The sequence below is a fragment of the Rattus rattus genome, chromosome 10 (assembly GCF_011064425.1).
Source record: "Rattus rattus isolate New Zealand chromosome 10, Rrattus_CSIRO_v1, whole genome shotgun sequence".
Taxonomy (NCBI): domain Eukaryota; kingdom Metazoa; phylum Chordata; class Mammalia; order Rodentia; family Muridae; genus Rattus; species Rattus rattus.
Window position 1 is genome coordinate 52,552,744 of NC_046163.1, and position 19,148 is coordinate 52,571,891.

At 39.0% G+C, this 19,148-nt stretch overlaps 1 protein-coding gene across 1 annotated transcript; it reads right to left on the reverse strand.

The window, feature by feature from the left end:
• Positions 1-2,123: 2,123 nt before the first annotated feature.
• On the reverse strand, positions 2,124-18,479 carry LOC116911478 (interferon-activable protein 203-like). The gene is given in 7 exon segments (XM_032915460.1): positions 2,124-4,339; positions 5,792-5,984; positions 8,046-8,462; positions 9,525-10,631; positions 14,405-14,572; positions 17,028-17,128; positions 18,215-18,479. Coding segments are annotated over 7 exon segments (2,316 nt in total). The 3' UTR covers positions 2,124-4,274.
• Positions 18,480-19,148: the final 669 nt, after the last annotated feature.

Consider the following 19,148-nt stretch of genomic DNA (forward strand, 5'->3'; position numbering starts at 1 on the left):
ATCATCAGAATCACAAAGGGGTAGAGATGGGGTAGCAGGAGTGACTGAATGGGGCTGATTCTTTTGTCATGTAACCAGCATGACTTTCACTACCAAACAAAGCTGAAAAATGAAATGAAAGAAGGAAGGAAGGAAGGAAGGAAGGAAATAAATAAATACACAAAGAAAGAAAGAAAAAGAAATAAAGAAAGGAGGAAAGAAGGAGAAAAGGAAAGAACACACTTTAATGAATCCCTTTACTGGGATTAATCTCATAATTCTATAAAGGTTTCCATAGGACAGTTTCTCCTAGGTCCACACAGTGATCTTAAGCTACTTGCTAATAACAGCTAGAGAAGGATTTGTGTAAAGCTGTCACAGTGTGCATCGCATACATGTGAAACTTCTTGTTTGCACCAGTCATGGGAGTCTTTCCACTAGGTGTTGAGAAAGTGTTCTTGCTCTGGCCTACATGGAAATGATTCCCAGTTCATGTAGATTCTTCAAATTTTATGACAGACAAACAAAAGCCTGATATGAAGTATTTGAAAAAAGAAATCATTGAAGCTGCACCTTTGAAGGCTGAAGACATGAGCTAAAATCATGCCGTTTTTCTCAACCTATATGTACAGTGTTAAACAGCCAGAGTTGATATAAGGGTCTTTGACTGGCTAAGTCACTGGCAGTCCTTTTGCTCAAGGAAGTCCCGATTAAAGAGGAAATTCAAATACCTGCTAATTAAGGAACCAAACTGCAATCACATAGCCTGTTCCTAGTTCTGAGTCATTGGAATTAATAGCAACTCACTGTAAAAAGCAGCTTCTCTGACAGGGGCTCAGACTAGCACTAATCTGTGGATAGAAATATGAATATTTTAAAGGAAAACTGACAATACATTTTATGTTTCCTCTCTAGGGCCTACTGACCTCCAGGTGAGAGGTTTTAACAAAGTGTATAACACTAGGTATGAACTTCTCTTGTGTAACAAGCCTCAAATCCAAATTGAAAGCAGGTGGATACCAGCATTACCACTGTAACAACCACGCCATCACTGTGCCTGGCAGTCTACGTTTTCTTTTGCCCAAAAGTCATTGATAACAATGTTACTGGTCTTTCTCTCCACTTTGACTGGCAAAACTAAAAGCAGGAGAGAAGGTAAGTCCTTATATAAACATCAGAGAGACTATTATATAATAGTTTCCTCCCAGATCAAAATCTTTCATCTTAGAGTAAAGCTTGCTAAGACAAAGGGTATTAAAAAGGATGCAGAATAGCAGGGTATTCTAAGAATGGGTGAAACCTCCCCCTGCCTGGAGGATCATTAAGGTCAAGAAGTGAACAATTCAGAGACCTCAGGAAGTCTCTGAAACCAGATATAATAGTGTCCTCTCTCCCCCAAAATGTATAGACTATCAGGTATGTTGTAGGAACCCTAGGACAAGCTAAATACACCAGAAAAAGTAGAGATGAGCCAAGCTGCCCGGAAAAGGCTCGGAGCCACTGAGCTTCCTGAGGAAGGTACTGTCTAGTGCATTGTACTGACTGCAGGCTGTGAAGGATACTCCAGGTTTCTAGCTCTTGTGAGCTGTTACTCATTTTGGGGTGGACTGGCAACATTGTTATCTTTGGGTCATTTCTGCTCCTATAAGTAATGCCTCATCAATATTCTTATAAAAACCACAATAAAAATAAATCCTATTGGTTCACAAAATTGGACTTGGGTTGAATCTCAACTTTGGCCTGGGCTGAGTAGACATTTATTCACATCTCCCCAGGAATATTGTCCCACAACATAGATATAGGACACTTCTAGCCGACTGTCACCCTTGTCTTTATTGCATAGCATTTCTAGATATATATAATATTATATAATATATATATATATATATATATATAAAGTTTAGGTTTATGTAAGATACAATTCTCTGTGTCAGACTATTACAAAAAACACACTTTCATCCATAGTCCGTTTTGTGTTGTATCAGAACACTACAGGTAGCGTGTTATAGAAGAATAAATGCATTACTCAACACTTCTGGAAGCCTGGAAATCCAAGCTCTGATCTTTGGTGTTTGATGAGGTTTGTTAATTCTTTCTGTATCCTTGTTAATAGATATGGTGATGGTCAGAGGCTAAGCCAGGGGTTTCCAAAATCTTGCCCTTTTATTCAAAGCTTTGGGGTAAAAGCTCACACAGATTTGTATAGAAGCAGTGAAATGTTCTTCAAAGCAAATAACAGTCCAGATCAGAAGGCAATAATGTGAGGAGAGCAACTGTGGGCCATATAAGTAAAGGTATTCCCAGGTTCCAGTTTTTGCTTGGAGTTTCTTTCAAGGAGTTCAAGAGGAGGAGTTGTTTTGCTGAAGGGATGTAACACAGCTGAGTCTTTATTTCAACAGATGGGCTTAGACCAGGTAGACATTTACTCCTTGTGCATGTCCCTTTCCACAGAGCAGTTTGATTATGTACACACAGGTATACATAGGAAGGAGGTGGTAAACAGGTATCCATCATAAAAGTTCACTTTAAAGACACTGTTTGTCTGAATGTACATTTACTCAAACTAGTCTAGGCTGGACCTAGCTATCTTGCACGGTATCAAGAAGTTTCTGTGACACGTTTGAATATAAGTAAGGTTTTAATGAAGGCATTCCTAAGGCCATTAATCATTTTCAAGGTTCACAGCATATATATATATATATATATATATATATATATATATATACACACATATTTGCAATCTGATGTGTGTGGGTCTCCACGCTGCCAATAGGTTTCTGATGCAATGTTTGCAGAATGGTGTGTGTACACAGTAGTCGTGGATAATAATCTCTGGCTAGAAACTGCATTGTGATTATAGGATGAGAAAAGTGGAGTTTCAAGGTACTAAACAGTAGTCTGTCTCACCCTCACATGTTGGAAGAGCAAAGCTAAGCTAAACAACTAATACAAGGAAAACAAACATACAGAAGGTCCTCCCACAAATGCTTCCTAGTGACATTAATCTATTGATGAGAAGAGACTGTGAATTAAACGCATCCTATTAAGTACAAATTTCCAGTATCATTAGAATTGGGAATAAGATATGGATTTATAAGATGAGAGAGGCACTCTTAGCTTTTGCCTCTTCCTGCCTATATTTCTATTGAAGCCCTATCTGTGCTTCTTACCTCCATTTTATATCACTGCCCGGTTTGACTGTGACTATTGAATGTAAACCTGATAGAATCAGGAATCACTTGTGAGAATCCTTTGAGCATGTGCAAGGGGTTGGGGGCTTTCTAGACTGTGCTAAGGAATTTGCAAACACTCATCTTTTAAGTGTGGATGGTATCATTGAATAGGGTCAGGTCCTTAACTGAAGAAAGTAAAAAGAAAGTGGAAGAAAGGAGAGAGAGAGAGAGAGAGAGAGAGAGAGAGAGAGAGAGAGAGAGAGACTCTAGAACTCACCTCTCTCTGCTTCCTCCTGCAGGTACATGACCAGCCACCTCACTTTTCTCCACCATTAACGCATGGGCAAAAATAAACCCATTGTTCCTTCAGTCGCTTTTGTCAAGTAAGTTTTCACAGCAGTGAGAGAATGCAATACTCTAGACAGGCCTCTCTGGGAATACTAATTTCTTAATTCCTTTGATTTCCCTTATCATAAACCTTCTTCATTTTGCTTTAAAATTTTCCAGTGATTTTATTTCACTGTGGAATTGACGGTGTGATTCTTTTCCGTTGAAAATAGTACACCCCACCCCAAACACCTCATGGGGGCAGGATTTTTCCAAATGACTAAACTCTCCAGTACTCAGCATAAAGGTTTCGTCCTATACTCAGCATATTAATTTTGGAAACTACACTCAAGGCTGATTCAGGCTTCTCCAGCATCTTATTAATACCTTGACTTTTATGGGCAGAAAACACATAGTCTATTTGCTCCTGAACATGTTTTGTCACATTTGCAGCCTGCATTCTCTAGTTATATCTAGGAGTCACTAACTTTTTATTTTACAGCAATTCTCAAACAGTTCAAAGATCCTCTCAAAGGTACACTGCTTTATAGAAAACGTGTGTGTGTGTGTGTTTACATTTTAAGTATAAAACTTACAAATCAATAATTATAGAAGTTATAGAAACAAAATATGAAATTTAGATCAAAGAAAAATGTATAAAGAATCTAAGAAAGCACAATTTCCTAAAATTAAGAGCTGGTTTTTAAAGGGCTGGTATTTCAATGGGCTACATGCACATTTATTTTCTGTACTTGAGTCTTATCTCCGCAAACAGTATCACTGACATCCAGGTTTTCAGAAGTATGGTTCCAGAGAGATTCTCATAACTGAATGTCAGTTGACTGGCTTTCCTTTACATTCTGGCACTGATGACCTTAAAGAAGAAAACAATGAAGTCAGATCAGTCGAAATGCAGCCAGTTCTCGACTTTTCTTGCTGACTACTCACCTACCTCCCATATGCCCTTTTCTCATTCTGATCTTAAATGCATCTCTGTCCTGCAGTCAGCTTACTTCCCTTGCTTGGGATTGTAAAATTAACTAGTCACTCCTACAGTTTGAGCATAGGTGGAAGGGCAGGGTGTGTTACAGAGGTACAGGGGGAAAGAAAATGCTGCAAGACCTCAGGTAAGGACTGAGTTGCAGAGTTTCATTGAACAGGGAGGTTGGGAAGAGGGAGAAAAAGGCTTTTCTGGTGCAGCTGCCAGTGGGGAAGGTTTGGAATTTTGGCTAATGACTGATGGTTTGGAGAACAATGGTAGTGTAACAGCATTTCTATGTGAATAAAGAAGTCATTACTTATGTTTCTTTTGTTTACATTATAATAGTGTTGTGTGTGTGTATATAAAAAGAATCCCACACAGATGTGCGTAAGTCTGACAAGGAGTGTGGATTTTAGCATCTTGTTGTTGTGGATTGCCCTGGTATTGTTTGTATTTTGATATTAACTCTGCTTCCTTAAGAGAGGCTGCCCTGACGAAGGAGTGGATCACATACTTAGGTGATTCCATGTAAACCTTCTCCCCATTTTAACTGGTCAAATAAAGACTAGAGCCTGTGATAGGGCTGTGGAAGGGAAAGGTCGGGCTGGAGGTTTTAGAGCAGGGAAGAGAAGAAGGAGAGAGGCAGACAAAGAGAAAGAAGAGACAGAGGAAGACAGAGGAAAAGGAGGTGGAGGGAAGATGGAGCAGAATCATGTGGCCTGGAGAAACCGCGAATGGCAAGGGATCTCATAGCTGAGGAATAGAGTAGTGTAGTGTAGATCTGCCCAATCTAGGTGTGCAGCTTATAAACAACATAAGTGAGTGGTGTGGTGTGGTGTGTTCTTTACATGTGCTTATTACGGTTGGAGATTTATTGCAACACCTTGTCATCTGATTTGCTCAGGGCATCCTTTGGAAACTTATGATTTCTGCCCATGATCCTCTGCAACAGAAAGTATTTGCATGTTATAAAGGGAGACCCCGAGGTTGTTTGAGCTTTAGTCTTTGATCAATTAGAAAAACCAGAGTCAGAATTTGAAACAAACTCCTTAATTTTCCTATCAATTATTCCCTCTGCTTTGATAAATGGGATAGTTTTTTTTTAATCAATTAGTTAAACATATAACAATGTTTGAATCTTTCTGAATTTGTTTTCCTTTTTATGATTTAAAAACCCTTATAAAAATAATGGAAGGAAGCTTATATGTTATATGAGCAAACATTAATTTTCACCCACCTATTGGATTTTCTATGTAATGCCAATAGTCAAGCTTTACTAGGGTATTAAAAAATATAATATTCTTAGGAAGAATGGTGTTTCCTACAGCACGTACCTGCATATAACTGTGACTTACAGACTTCAGCTGCCATGAATCTTCAGCGGAAGTCAATTCAAAGCAGACAAGTCTAAGTTTACTGCCTCGTTCACACCTGATATTGGTGAGTCGTCCATGGACCACCACTTCCATTTTCCCTGTATCATCTTCAATTTCATAGTAAATGAAATTACTCCTCTCAATTTTCTGAAAGCAAAAACAAAAACAAAAGCAAATTAACATCGAATCTTCTAGGACATATGTCAAACATGTCACATCTACGAGAAGCAAAATGTTGTCAACATAAACCTGTCCCCAACAAGGCAACTGTGGTTCTTAGGTTTAGAACTGTAGTTACAAGTGCCAGTGAGATGGCTCAGTGTTCAAGGCTGCTCGTGGTTAAGCTTGATGACCTGGGCTCAATTACAGGACTCATGGTAGAGGGAGAGAACCCGTTCCTGAAACTTGCCTTCCAACCTCCATACCAGTTTTATGACCTTTGGGTTTCTTCTCAGCCCTCATAGGCAAAATAAACAGATAGGAAAAAGCAGGATTACAGGAATGAAAGGTTAGGTTGTCCCAGTGAACAGACCTTCTCTTGGAAATCACTTTTGAGGTTCTATTTGCGAGCCTAGCCTTTAAGGTCTGAACCAGCTCTTCAGCCCTTGAAAGCCACTTGAGCTTTACCAGCTTGTGGTCTTTATCAACTGGATATCTTTAGGAAAAATAAGTATCTTCCTAAGCACTAGTGGTGGCATATCAGAATAGCTGAGATTTATTAAGGATCCCAAGGAAAAGATGAAAAATGAAAAACAAAAACAAAAACAACAAAACACCCCAAAACACAACTGAAGTAAACCACAAAACCCATCTGATTACCTTGAAGATTATGTAGGGACATCCAAGAGGTGTGAGAAAAAAGGCTACTTGTAGCTCATTGTGAGTTTGGGCGACATTATTATAAGCCCATTTTATTTAATTTATTTTAACTTTTATTGAAAATAAAGTTATTTTCACACAATATATTCTGATCATATCTTCCCTTTCCCCCACCTCCTCTCAGATACGTCCCATCTTGACATCCCTATATCTTTCTCTCTCTTAAGAAAATGAACCAGCAATTAAAAAAGACAGACTAATAAGAATAAAGCAAATCAAACTAACAGGAAAAAGGAAACAAAGACATAGCCCAAGAAACAGATACACAGACAAATATACAAACAGCTATATAGACAGACAAGATACCTATGCACACACATGCACACATACACATACATGCCCACACGTGTGTACACATACACATATGGACACACATATAAACACATGAACACACATGTACACACATACACACATATGCACACACACACACACACAACTCCTTTAAAAATGGATAACATTTGCTCAGTGTACATTTTGATTCACTCTACTCCAAATCTCACAAAGGTTTAGTCATTACAGCATTTAGTTAGTTTCTATGTTTTAGTTTGTATCCCACTTAGTTTACTTATTGTGTAACCAAATGTACCAGCACAGCCGAAGACAGCATAGATAAAAAAGTAAAAAGCCATGACTGTATTCATATACGTGGGATTAAGAAATCATACATTGAACAACAGTGAACAAGTATACAAATGAATTGGTATTATTGGCCCTTAATGAAACACTCCAAAGTTATAGAATTCTTTAAATTTCCCCACTTTCATTGTATCTACTTATAAACTCTGAAATTAAACTTTCCTGTTAAACCCCTCTTTTATTATTTAAGACAGTAGTCACATTATCTATCAAAAGATCTTGAAAGAAGAAAGAATATGAAAATGAGAACTCATTAAAGATATAATCCTGGCTTGTTGGACATGGCTTCACTCTGGGGCAGAATAATCTATTTGGTTTCTTAAACTCATCATTTCAAACTGTAGCAAGGCTAGGAGTTTATTCACAATTGAGTAAGGAAACTATCAAAGAAATAAAATCTAAAAAGAAAATGTGCTATAAACTAACAGTGTCTGGGACTAGGGTGAGGGTAGATGGATTGTCATAGCCAGGAAAATACCAAAGATTATTGATACATTTCTTTCTAAAGAATTCCTGGTGGTGCATTGAGGAGAAGAATATTAAGAGACCATGGAAATCCCAAAAGTGAGGCAACCTTGCCTGGTCTCTTTCTGCTATGGAAGGCAATGATTTCCTGTGTTAAGCAAGTTGAGCAAATTAACATTTAAAATCTCAGAGGGCAGAAGAAATTTTACAAATAATGCTATGGCTTACCTTAGTTACTACGTACTCTCCATTCACAAATGTCCCTCTTGTTTGTGAGAAAAGATGAGAAATTTTCGGAGTTGCGTTGGCTCTTTGCCTCAGTGTATTTGGGACAACCATCGTGTGGTTAATGTTCACATCAGACACACAGGAAGGTTTGTATATCTCCAGAAACCCGTTGCACCCAAAGTAATCAGATATGGCAATGATCTTTCTTGGGGCAAACTTGCTCTTTAGAGTTATTTCGAATACCTTCACCCTGAAGAATTCAGTCTCAGTAGCCACAGTGGCATGGAACATCATTTTGCCTTCTCTCATGTCGTATATAAATGGTTCCGTTACTTTCAACACCATTACGTGTTTGGGACCTTGGTGGTGACCTTCTTCCCTAGAGGGCTCCTTTGGTACAGCTCTTCTCCTTGGTGTCTACATGGAACACACATGGCATAAAATTATATAGTTCAGACAGATCATAAGGAACAATCCCACTGAATAGAAAGGGGAACATATAATCAATGGTTGCCATTCTACAACCTAGCTTAAGGAAGAAATGTATATTTACCTAAATATTTACTTAAAATTAACCTAAATCACAACCCAGTGATTCCAGTCCATACAAATTATACCTGGTAGATTAAGGTATTATATTTGTACTTCTGGGGGAATGAATCCAACGCCTTCAATGCTCTAGTAAAGTTTTCTATCTAGGAACATTTTGAAGATTTCAATTCAAAACATTTTCTAAGAAAAAAATTAGAACTTTTTTTTTGCAAATGGGTTAGGTAGACAGCCACAGGAAGATCATCTCAAACATTGTTAAGCAGCAAGGGTTCAGGCTAGAAGCTCTTTTTTTTTTGCCTAATAACAGGCATTGAAGAAAATCCTGGAACCAGACAAAAAGCATGAAGGTAGTTCACTTTGACCACCTCCTCAGTGTCCACCTCCATTTCTGTGTATCAGGAAAACACGTTGAAATGGAGGTAACACTGAAGGACTGAAAGAGGAGGCATGTTGGCAAGTATAGCCAACCTGGGTATCAGCACAGGGAGGCGGGTATGAACTAGCGGCGCTCTCTATGGTTTGGCCTAGAAATGTACACAGACTTCACCCTGTGGGTGGCAGGGTTTTGCTGTGATTCCTCATGAGTGTGTTCTGTCATCAGGAGGTACATTTCCGGTATAATGAGCAGTAGTTCACAATATGGAAACAACGCCTTGACAAAAAGTGCAAGATGTAAAATTAAATCAAGTGTCTCACTATACTCCTGACAGAATTGGAATGACCGGGTGATCACCGACTTAGACATTTTCTCAGTGGAGAAGAGCATACAGTGTATTTTACAGTTGAATCTAGGGAAGGGGTCAGTAACTATACACAATAAAACTTAGTGATTATTTGAATAAAAATAGCATGTACATATAGATTAATGAAGAAGCCTTCCAAGTTTGTGCTAATCAGGGTCATTATATTGTTAGAAGAGATCATTACCCTGGATGGACTACTGTATCTTGTTGCTGTTGATGAAGCTGCATGTGGAGCCAGGAGACTTCTGGGTGTTGTTGCTGAAGGCATCGGAGGTGCCTGGACTTTCCTGGATGCTTCTACTTTAGGACGGGGAAGGGCCTTCCCAGTACTGGATGCTGCTTCTTGTATCAATTGAGTGGCACACCCACTTCTGGACATTGTTGATGGAGGAACATAAAAAGCTTGGGCAGGAATGGATCCTGTTCCTGGATGAATTTGAGTAGCCTGGGCTCTGCTTCTATCTATTGACCTAGGTACCTGAGGAGCTGTAACACTACTGGGTGTTGCTGATGGAGGTGCCTGAGAAGCCTGGAAATAATTGGGTACGCTTGGTATATATTCTCGAGGGGCCTGGACATTCTTGGATGCTTTTACTGTAGCAGAGTTATGAGCCTGACCACTACTAGATGTTCTCTGTGCGACAGAGATGCTTCTGGACGTGGTTGCTAGAGAATGAGGAACCTGAGCATTGTTGGATGCTGTTCCTGGAGGAGGCATCTTTATGGGATGGGCTTTGCTTGTCAGTGTTGCTGAAGGCACTCTGGTATTTTGGACACTTCTGGTTGCTATTGCTTGCCTTTGAGGAGCCTCTGTGCTATTTGGTGCTGCTGGTGTAGGAAGGGGAAGGTCCTGGATGCTGCTGGATACTGTTATTGGAGACTTCTGAAGAGCACTGGAAGAGTGGAACACTGATTTTGAAGACGTAAGAGGGACCCCAACATTACTGAGTGCTGTTGCTGATGGTACATGAGGAACCTGGACACCACCAAACAGTGTAGAAGGCACATGAGAGTTCAGGTGGATGCTGGAGTCTGAGGCTGGAGACAATGGGAAATTCTGGCAAGGTGATGTTGGAGAGCGTGGGGACGTCTTTAAATCCACGTGTGCTTCTAGAGGCTTATGAGAAGACTGACGTCTGCTAGGAGCAATGGCTGGATGTCCTTCAAAAGTCTGGATTTCACTTGAAGCTGGGAAGTTGCTGGTTGTTGAAAATTCTACGAGCTGCTGTTTTTCCTGGAGACCCTTTGTCTTTATGATACTATGATTTTTGATGTTTGTGTTTTTCTGTTTCTAAAGGAAAATAGGATTGAGATATAATTTTTAGTCCTGCTTAATGGTTTTTAAAAACCAAACCAAGTACATCTTTTCTTTTTCCTTTCTGAAAAGAGAACCTTTACCCTGTTAGTTTTCTCCTGGGCTGAAGGAAGTATTTTAACCCATACATAGGGTTTTCTAACACTTAGCCCACTCCCTTCATATTCAATATTACAATTTCTCTTAAAAGCCAGTTATTGAATTGTCATTGGTCTGGAATGGAATCCTTGTTCAAAATATTGTCAGGAGCCATAATGGGACAAGCTAATAACTAGCAGGTGATCTTCCTGAGATGGCCTATTTCAGATTATTACATAATCTGTGACAGGTCGCTCTTATAAGGCAAGGCCATAGGAGAATTCATTTTAGGAAAGATCCCTGCTGTTGATATGCTTTTCCTGCTATTATTAAACATATATAACAATCATTAAGTAATAGCCCATCCCTTTTTGACTTCTTAAGTCTTAATGATGATCCTATAAGAATTCCTAAAATTATATCGGTGATTAATTAAACTCTTTTATAGTGGGACTGCTATTAGGTCCTCTTCTGATAGTCAAAACTTCAGTGAGAACTCTGCCAGTCTCCCAAATGCCACCAGTTAATTGCTCTTAGATGGTAACTAAGACTTTCTCCTACTCAGAGCACATTCCAAGAGGTTGTAAAACAATTAACCAAAGGTCATAAAGAAGGAACTAATGATTTATTATAGGTGCTAGGACAGAAGATTAAAATATTGACTAGGTTTATTTATACAAAACTTCACTAATAACTTAGTTCTGGTTTTAAACCTTCAGGGAACCTGTGGGGCTGTTACAGGTGATGGATTTTAGCCAGATAATTACTCCTAATGGACAAGCACGTAAACATCCTCTGTTGTAAACTTCTATTTCAATTTATGATTTGATTTTTTTTGTGTGTGAACTTGTGATAAACTTTTTAAAATGTGATCGTGTATTCTGAAAGATGTATAAATACTGAGGACAAAGAGGAGAAAGAAGAAATTTTTCCTTTTCCCCTCCTGGAAGAATTTCTCCCTTTCCCCACTTAGAACCTTTCTGCTTTTCCCCTTAGGTAGCTTTCATAGGAAACTTTTTACAACTCAGTAATAAATGCTATAATCACTTTTCTAAGTATCCCTGTTCCTTACTGTGACTTCCGACTGGCAGGCTGAAAGTTAGAGCTGCACAGTTCCTGCTGAGTTACAACAAAGGCCACATTACTTCATCCCTGCTGTTAGACTACAGGTGTCAGTCACTTAAATCAGCAGCTTTAGAGAGCAAGACAGTTTTTTAGGACATTTTAGAAGTTATCATCAGCATTTCAGTACGGTTAGAGAGGTGTAAAGTCCCGAGACCCTTAGATTTTAAAGCCATCACCAGAGTCCTACTCTGTGCATTGACCACTACCCCGTCTCCGGGCTGGGAGGCTCCTGGCAAAATATCTTAGAAAACTCACCAGATCTTATTCAATCTGGTTCAACTCCATGTTAACTTGTGGGAGGCTAGGCCTGTAGTAAAATTGGCTCATATTTCTGGACTTTCCTTCATGTAGACTTTCAAAAATCATTAAATATTCAATCTTTGTTATATATGTTCTCTTTAGCACACAGGGATCCTAGTCCCCACACTTTCAAATAATGTGAACGAAGTTGTGTGACAGATACCATAAAATAATGGACCACATAGATGAATTCTGGTATATGGGGATATAACTCAGTGGACACAGTGCTGGAGTATGCCTGAAACCTATCTGGACTCATTTAAACTTTTGTTTAGATCCTTAAAATGATCATCATTCCAGTTAAATTAAACTATGTGTGTGGGTGTGGGAAACACTTGTACTTCAGGCAACAGATTAAGTTAGGGTCTTCATTATAATCTTCTAATCTTAGAAGTATAATACTATAACAATTATAAATTTAGCTTTAATATGAAAGCACATTAGTACGAAAATAGGTCCCGATAACTGTAATGGCCACTTTTACTGGTTTCTTTGTATGTTTTTGATCACATAGAGTATTCAGTACAGTTGTACCATGTAACAAAACGAAGTTTGGGTAAATGGCAGCCAGGTTCTCAAAAAGTATACCTGATAAAGAGTGATATCTTTAAATACATACATTATTAGGAGATGTTCTTTCACTGTTATCGTCATTGTAATTATATTAAAAAGTCTTCAAGATGGTAACAGGAAGCCATTCCCCTTGATGAGGAATGGCAGGCAGAGTTTGGGATATGCCTGGGAGGGATCTGGAGCTGACTCTCAGCAGAAGTGACCATTACAGTTACAGAGCATTTGGTCAGTGGTGGACAGAATAAAGACTTCCCAAACAGGGTAATATCATGTGTCAAAATACCTCCTGAGTAGAACACAGAATGCTGAAAATAACCTCAAAACTTGGGTCACCAGCAAAGGGGAAAGGGCTGAGAAGAAATCAGGCTTGATACCCTCTTGTATCTCTGTCTGTCTCCCCTATCCTTTCTTCTGATCCCAAAGCAGAGAGTTGGTTGACAACATTAGAAATCCTTTTGTAGTGGTTGTACCAGTTTGTAATCCCACCAACAATGGAGGAGTGTTCCTCTTTCTCTACGTTCTCGCCAGCATCTACTGTCATCTGAACTTTTGAATCTTAGCCATTCGGACTGGTGTGAGGTGGAATCTCCAGGGGTGTTTTGATTTGCATTTCCCTGATGACTAAGGATGTTGAACATTTCTTTAAGTGCTTTTCAGCCATTTGAGATTGCTCAGTGGAAATCAGTCTGGTGGTTCCTCAGAAAACTGGAAATAGTGTACCTGACAACCCAGCTATACCTCTTCTAGGCATGTACCCAAAAGATGCTCCAACATATAACAAGGACACATGCTCCACTATGTTCATAGCAGCCTTATTTATAATAGTCAGAAGCTGGAAACAACCCAGAAGTCATTCAACAGAGGAATGGATACAGAAAATGTGGTACATCTACACAATGGAGTACTACTCAGTTATTAAAAACAATGATTTCATGAAATTCATAGGCAAATGGATGGGACTTAAAAATATCATCCTGAGTGAGGTAACTCAGTCACAAAAGAACACACATGGCATGTACTTTCTGATAAATGGATACTAGCCAAAAAGAAGCTCAGAATAAACATAACTCATAGACCATATGAAACCCAAGAAGAAAGAAGAACACACCAAAGTTTGGGTGCTACAATCCTACTCAGTTGTGGGAAGAGAATAATCTCAGAAGTAGAGGGAGAGAGGGATGAGAGAGAGAGAGAGAGAGAGAGAGAGAGAGAGAGAGAGAGAGAGAGAGAGAGAGAGAGAGGAGGGGGAGGGAAAATGGGAGCAGTTCAGATATGGGAGGAGATGGGGGAGAAGTACAGAGGGTCAGGAATTTGAAAGTAGGTTTGTAGCAGTGGGGGAGGGGGAACTAGGGGTGGTCCCTAGAAACTCCCAGATGCCAAGGACCCAACAGGGAGGACATTAGCTGAAATATTCAATGAAGGGGAGAGAGAACCTGTAGAGACCATATTCAGTGGATAAGTGCAGCTCCCACTTGAGGGATGGGGCCACCCTCCCACCTCAAAAATACTAATCTAGAATTCTTCCTGTCAAAAGAAAATGCAGGGACAAAGAGTGGAGCAGAAACTGAAGGAAAGGCCATCTAGAGACTGCCCCACTTAGGGATTCATTTCATCTGCTGCTACCCAGAGAACAGTTTGGGAAGGGACAAGCATTGGGAATAGGAAAGTGATACCTTGCTTGAGGAAATGCTGGGTGGTGTTGGTGGAGGCTTATGAGGGGTCTGGAGACAATCTTCATCGTTTTTTATATCAGTTCCTGAACGTTCTGGAAGCTGAGTCTGCTCCTGAGCGAGCTTCTTCTTCTTTCCACCTTCAGTTTTTGTGTTTTGTTTTCTCTTTTTCTGAAAGAACAACAGTGCCTTTCTCTCTAGATTCTCTCCTGTGTTGGAAATTGAACTCCAAGCCTTATACACACTAAATTGTTCTTTTCTATAGTTTTATCTTCAGACCTTAGGCATGTCTTTTAAATTAAATGAAGCATAATATTTTCAAGATTATAAGAATTTTTGCTTTTGTTAATGAATTCTAATTACATTTGTTTCATTGTGCGCATACCTCATTCTTAACAGATGAATCGCATTGTGCAATGGTTTGAATAAGAAGGGCCCCATAAACACATAGATTTGAATGTCCACCATTCATGAAACTTGAAAGTAAGTTAGTATGCAAATAGGTCCACATAACTGTCATGGCCACTTTTACTGGTTTCTTTTTTATGTTTTTGATCCTTCAAGGTACAACTTTTCTAAAATGCAGCCATTGCTGTGAAGCTGATGCCACTCAAGCCCAAACTGTCATTAACTGTCGCCAATTTTCTTGGACTGTATACATTTCTAATTATATTTTTGTCACCATTTATGAACACGGAGAATTAGATATGCCTAAGGATTTCAATCCATGCTAAATAACAGGACTGTCAGTTAAAAGAATTGAACATTGATCACATAGAATGTTCAATATAATTGTTCCATGTAACAAAATGAATTTGTGTAAATGGCAGCCAGGCTCTCAAAAAGTATACTTGATAAAGAGTGATATCTTTAAATACATACATTATTAGGAGATGTTCTTTCACTGTTATCGTCATTGTAATTATATTAAGAAGTCTTCAAGATGGTAACAGGAAGCCATTTCCCTTGATGAGGAATGGCAGGGAGAGTTTGGGATATACCTGGGAGGGATCTGGAGCTGACCCTCAGCAGAAGTGACCATTACAGTTACAGAGCATTTGGTCAGTAGTGGACAGGAATAAAGACTTCCCAAACAGGGAAATATCATATGTCAAAATATCTCCTGAGTAGAACACAGAATGTTGAAATAACCCCAAAAGTCGGATCACCAGCAAAAGGGAAAAAGGCTGAGGAGAAACTACACAGTGGTGGGTTGATATGCTCTCGTGTCTCTTTCTGTGTCCCCTACAGTTTCTTCTGAGCCGGAAGCAGAGAATCCTTTCATAAATACTCGTCTTTTCAATACCAACTGAGGCTGTGTTCTGTGATTAGATATCTTAATGTGTTATTTAATAAAATGAGGAAAGTCTTTGCAGTAGGGTATTAGTGAAAAGTTTTCCCAAGATTGTAGCGAGCCCAGTGATACATTTTGGGAAGGGACAAGCACTGAGAATAGGAAAGTGATACCATGTTTGAGGAAACGCCGGGTGGTGTCGGTGGAGGCTTATGAGGGGTCTGGAGACAATCTTCGTCGTTTTTCATATCAGTTCCTGAACATTCTGGAAGCTGAGCCTGCTCCTGGGCCAGCTTCTTCTTCTTTCCACCTTCAGTTTTTGTGTTTTGTTTTCTCTCTTTCTGAAAGACAATAGAGGAAGAAAAAGACAAAATTGCCTTTCTCTCTCGATTCTCTCATGTGTTGGAAAGTGAATGCCAAGCCTTCTACACACTAAGTTGTGCTTTTCTGTAGTTTTATCTTCAGGCCTTAGGCATGTCTCTAAAATTAAACAAAGCACAATACTTTCTAGACCATAAGAATCTTTGCTTTTATTAATGAACTCTAATTATATTTGTTTCATGGTGCACACACCTCACTCTTAACTGATGAATTGTATTGTGTGCTGGTTTGAATAAGAAGGGCCCCCGGAAACTCATAGATTTGAATCGTTGTCTAACAGGGAGTGTCTTAGGAAGTGTCCTGTGGTTGGGTTGTTGTGAGTTTGTGGAGGAAGTGGGTTAGTGGGGGTGGGCTTTGAGGTTTCAAATGCTCAAGCCAAGCTGAGAGTTACTCTTTGTTCCTGTTGTATGTGGGTATATCAAACTCTCAGCTCCTCTCCAGCCCTATGCCTGCATTCTGCCAGGCTTCCCACCGTGGCAGTAATGGCCTCCACCTCTGACCGTAAGCCAGCCCCAATGAAATGTGTCCTTTTAGAAGAGTGAACCTAGTCAGTTTCTACTCACAGCAGTAGAAACTGTAATCAAGAGATTTAGGATTGCCTCCTAGCGTAGTATAAACATTGCACTAATGTCACTCTACTTATCCCCATGGTGACAGAAGAACATCAGGTGTAGAATGACAAAGTTCTTATGTTAGGTTTCGTCATTTCAGAAGCCACATCCCAGAGCAGACACTTTTCAGCAAGTGTCTTTGAAAAGGAACGTAGCGATTTTATACCTGTATCATTGAGGGTTATGCTGCACAAGTTGGACCACACAGCAAATCTGAAACTAAATGAGTTAGAACTTAGAACTCTGTTCTCACTAGGGCCTCAGACTAGATAGAGTACTAAATATTCCTAAAGAATTAACGAGGAGTAGAAACTTCTTGGTGAGAGATTAGCCACCTTACCTTTGAAGATGGTTTATTTTTGTTTGATTCAGAAGTACTGGGTTCATCTTGCTTTCTTTTTTTCGCAGCCATTTTGCCTTTTATTTTATTTTTCTTTTGAACTGTAGGGATAGGGAAAACACACCAAACCCAGGGAAATGGTTATAACAGCTGAAGTTCATTCGGAACTACTTATTTCCTTTTCCTAAAGTAAAATTAAATTGATATTCCATTTATGTTCATTAATGGTTTTACAGAAAGACTGTCATTTCAAGAACTATTTGGTCTCTTCCTGTATCTATGTGTTTACTTTCTTCTGCCTCTCTCAGGCAGAAGGCAGCTCAGAGTACTATGTCAGGTACAGGCTCTGCCTTGGAGAATCTTTGCCCTTCTCAGGTACAGCATACATAGCCTCTCCATTCTGGGAACGTCTGTTTATATCAAATCCCACCAAGTTCTAACCCTCTTATTACCACAGACTGACTTAAAGAACCTGAAATTTTTATGATAATAACAGTAGGTAACCTTCTAAGGAGGATCATTCAAAACTATAGCAAAAGAGAAATTATGACTTGATGTATCAAGGTAGTGACATTGGATTTGGATTTCTTATATTTTGGGTTTACATTTTTCTGTGTAACTCAGGGTGTTCTCAAACTGTGGGTTTCCCTGCCTTAGCATCCTTATGCCAACTGCTAGGGTTCAGAGCAATATACCAGCAAACCTATTATATTCTAAACCCAGTGACTTACTTTATGAAGAGAAACTTCTTCCCTAACATCCAACCTAACATCTCTAAGATACAGGCTTCTACTTAAATATTAGATCGTATTTCTCACCAGAAAAGAGGTTAACGAAGGAGTAAGGTTGTTAATTGAGTATTAAATTTATTTTATTCAAATGACTCTTTCAAGTTTTACTTTATCTTATAGTTTTTCTTCTGTGTTCTACTCTAACTCAACCATTGGTCCTTATTTTATTTATCTCCCGGTAAATAAAATACAAAGGATGTCTATCCCGAAATACATCAGATTTATTTGTAAGAAAGGATTTTGTATCAGACTTGTAGATATTCCAGATGTTTCAACCCCTACAGTTCCCAAGGTACACAATAGAAATGGGACATCAGCTGTGTTCACTGCAGGGAGCTAGCACGGTTGGGGAGGGTGGAGAAAGTGTGGGCACTCATTCACAGTGCTCACTGTTACCTTTTGCCTTCTCTCTTTTAAGATTGTCAGTGAGCTCTTTAAGCTCTTCGATGCTCTCACACACTTCTATCAATTTGCCTAGTCCAGCATCTTGGGGGAACTTGTCCTCCAACAGGTCAGCCAGTTGAATCCTGTCATAATCATCTTGCATTTTTTTAGTTAGGTTTAGTTCTTTTCTTAGTAAGGACTTGATGGTTCTAAATGCATAGTCCTTCATGTCCTCTAATCCTTTTATAAGAACAATTTCCTTGTATTCATTCACCATTTTGCAAATTATGATGAGCCTAAAAACAAAAATAAGGATTTAGAGTTACAAACATACACAGCGTTTTTTCAAGACAGGATACTCTCATGTGAGTGAATGATCATTAATAATGTTGTCCATAATCATGGGAGATAAAGAGAGTTAAAGACAATGTGCACCACTATACAAAATGTATGTAGAACTTCTGTTTTAAGAAACAAGTCTAGGAAAAATTCCCCATTAACCATTAAGTGACTTCAAGTCATTGGTAGTTTATGGCTAGAGAAAGGTGTTGAATCAATAATTATTGTAGTGTTTAAAATACAGGTTATGAGTGTTAAAATACTTTTTCCATTCTTTCTTTGTGTTGAAGCTAAACTAAATTAACAATGGTTGAAGTCTCATGGCCCATGCTGAGGCACTGACCCTTGTCTACTAGGCTTTATTCTAAGCACCTCTATTAGAATTCTGTCTCCCCTGGGCTTGGATTGTGCTCGCTGGATCCTTTCTGTTCATATTACTGTCAATTTCCCAAATATCTGCATACTTTTCAGAGTCCCCTGTAGAAATCTGTTAATAGCTTCTTCCTTCATCCTTTCAAGCTTGCTTTATAGATTCTTTCTCTTTCATAGACACCATTTTCTACTACAAATCATCTTTTAATTTTTCTCAAATTTTTAATTGTTTCCT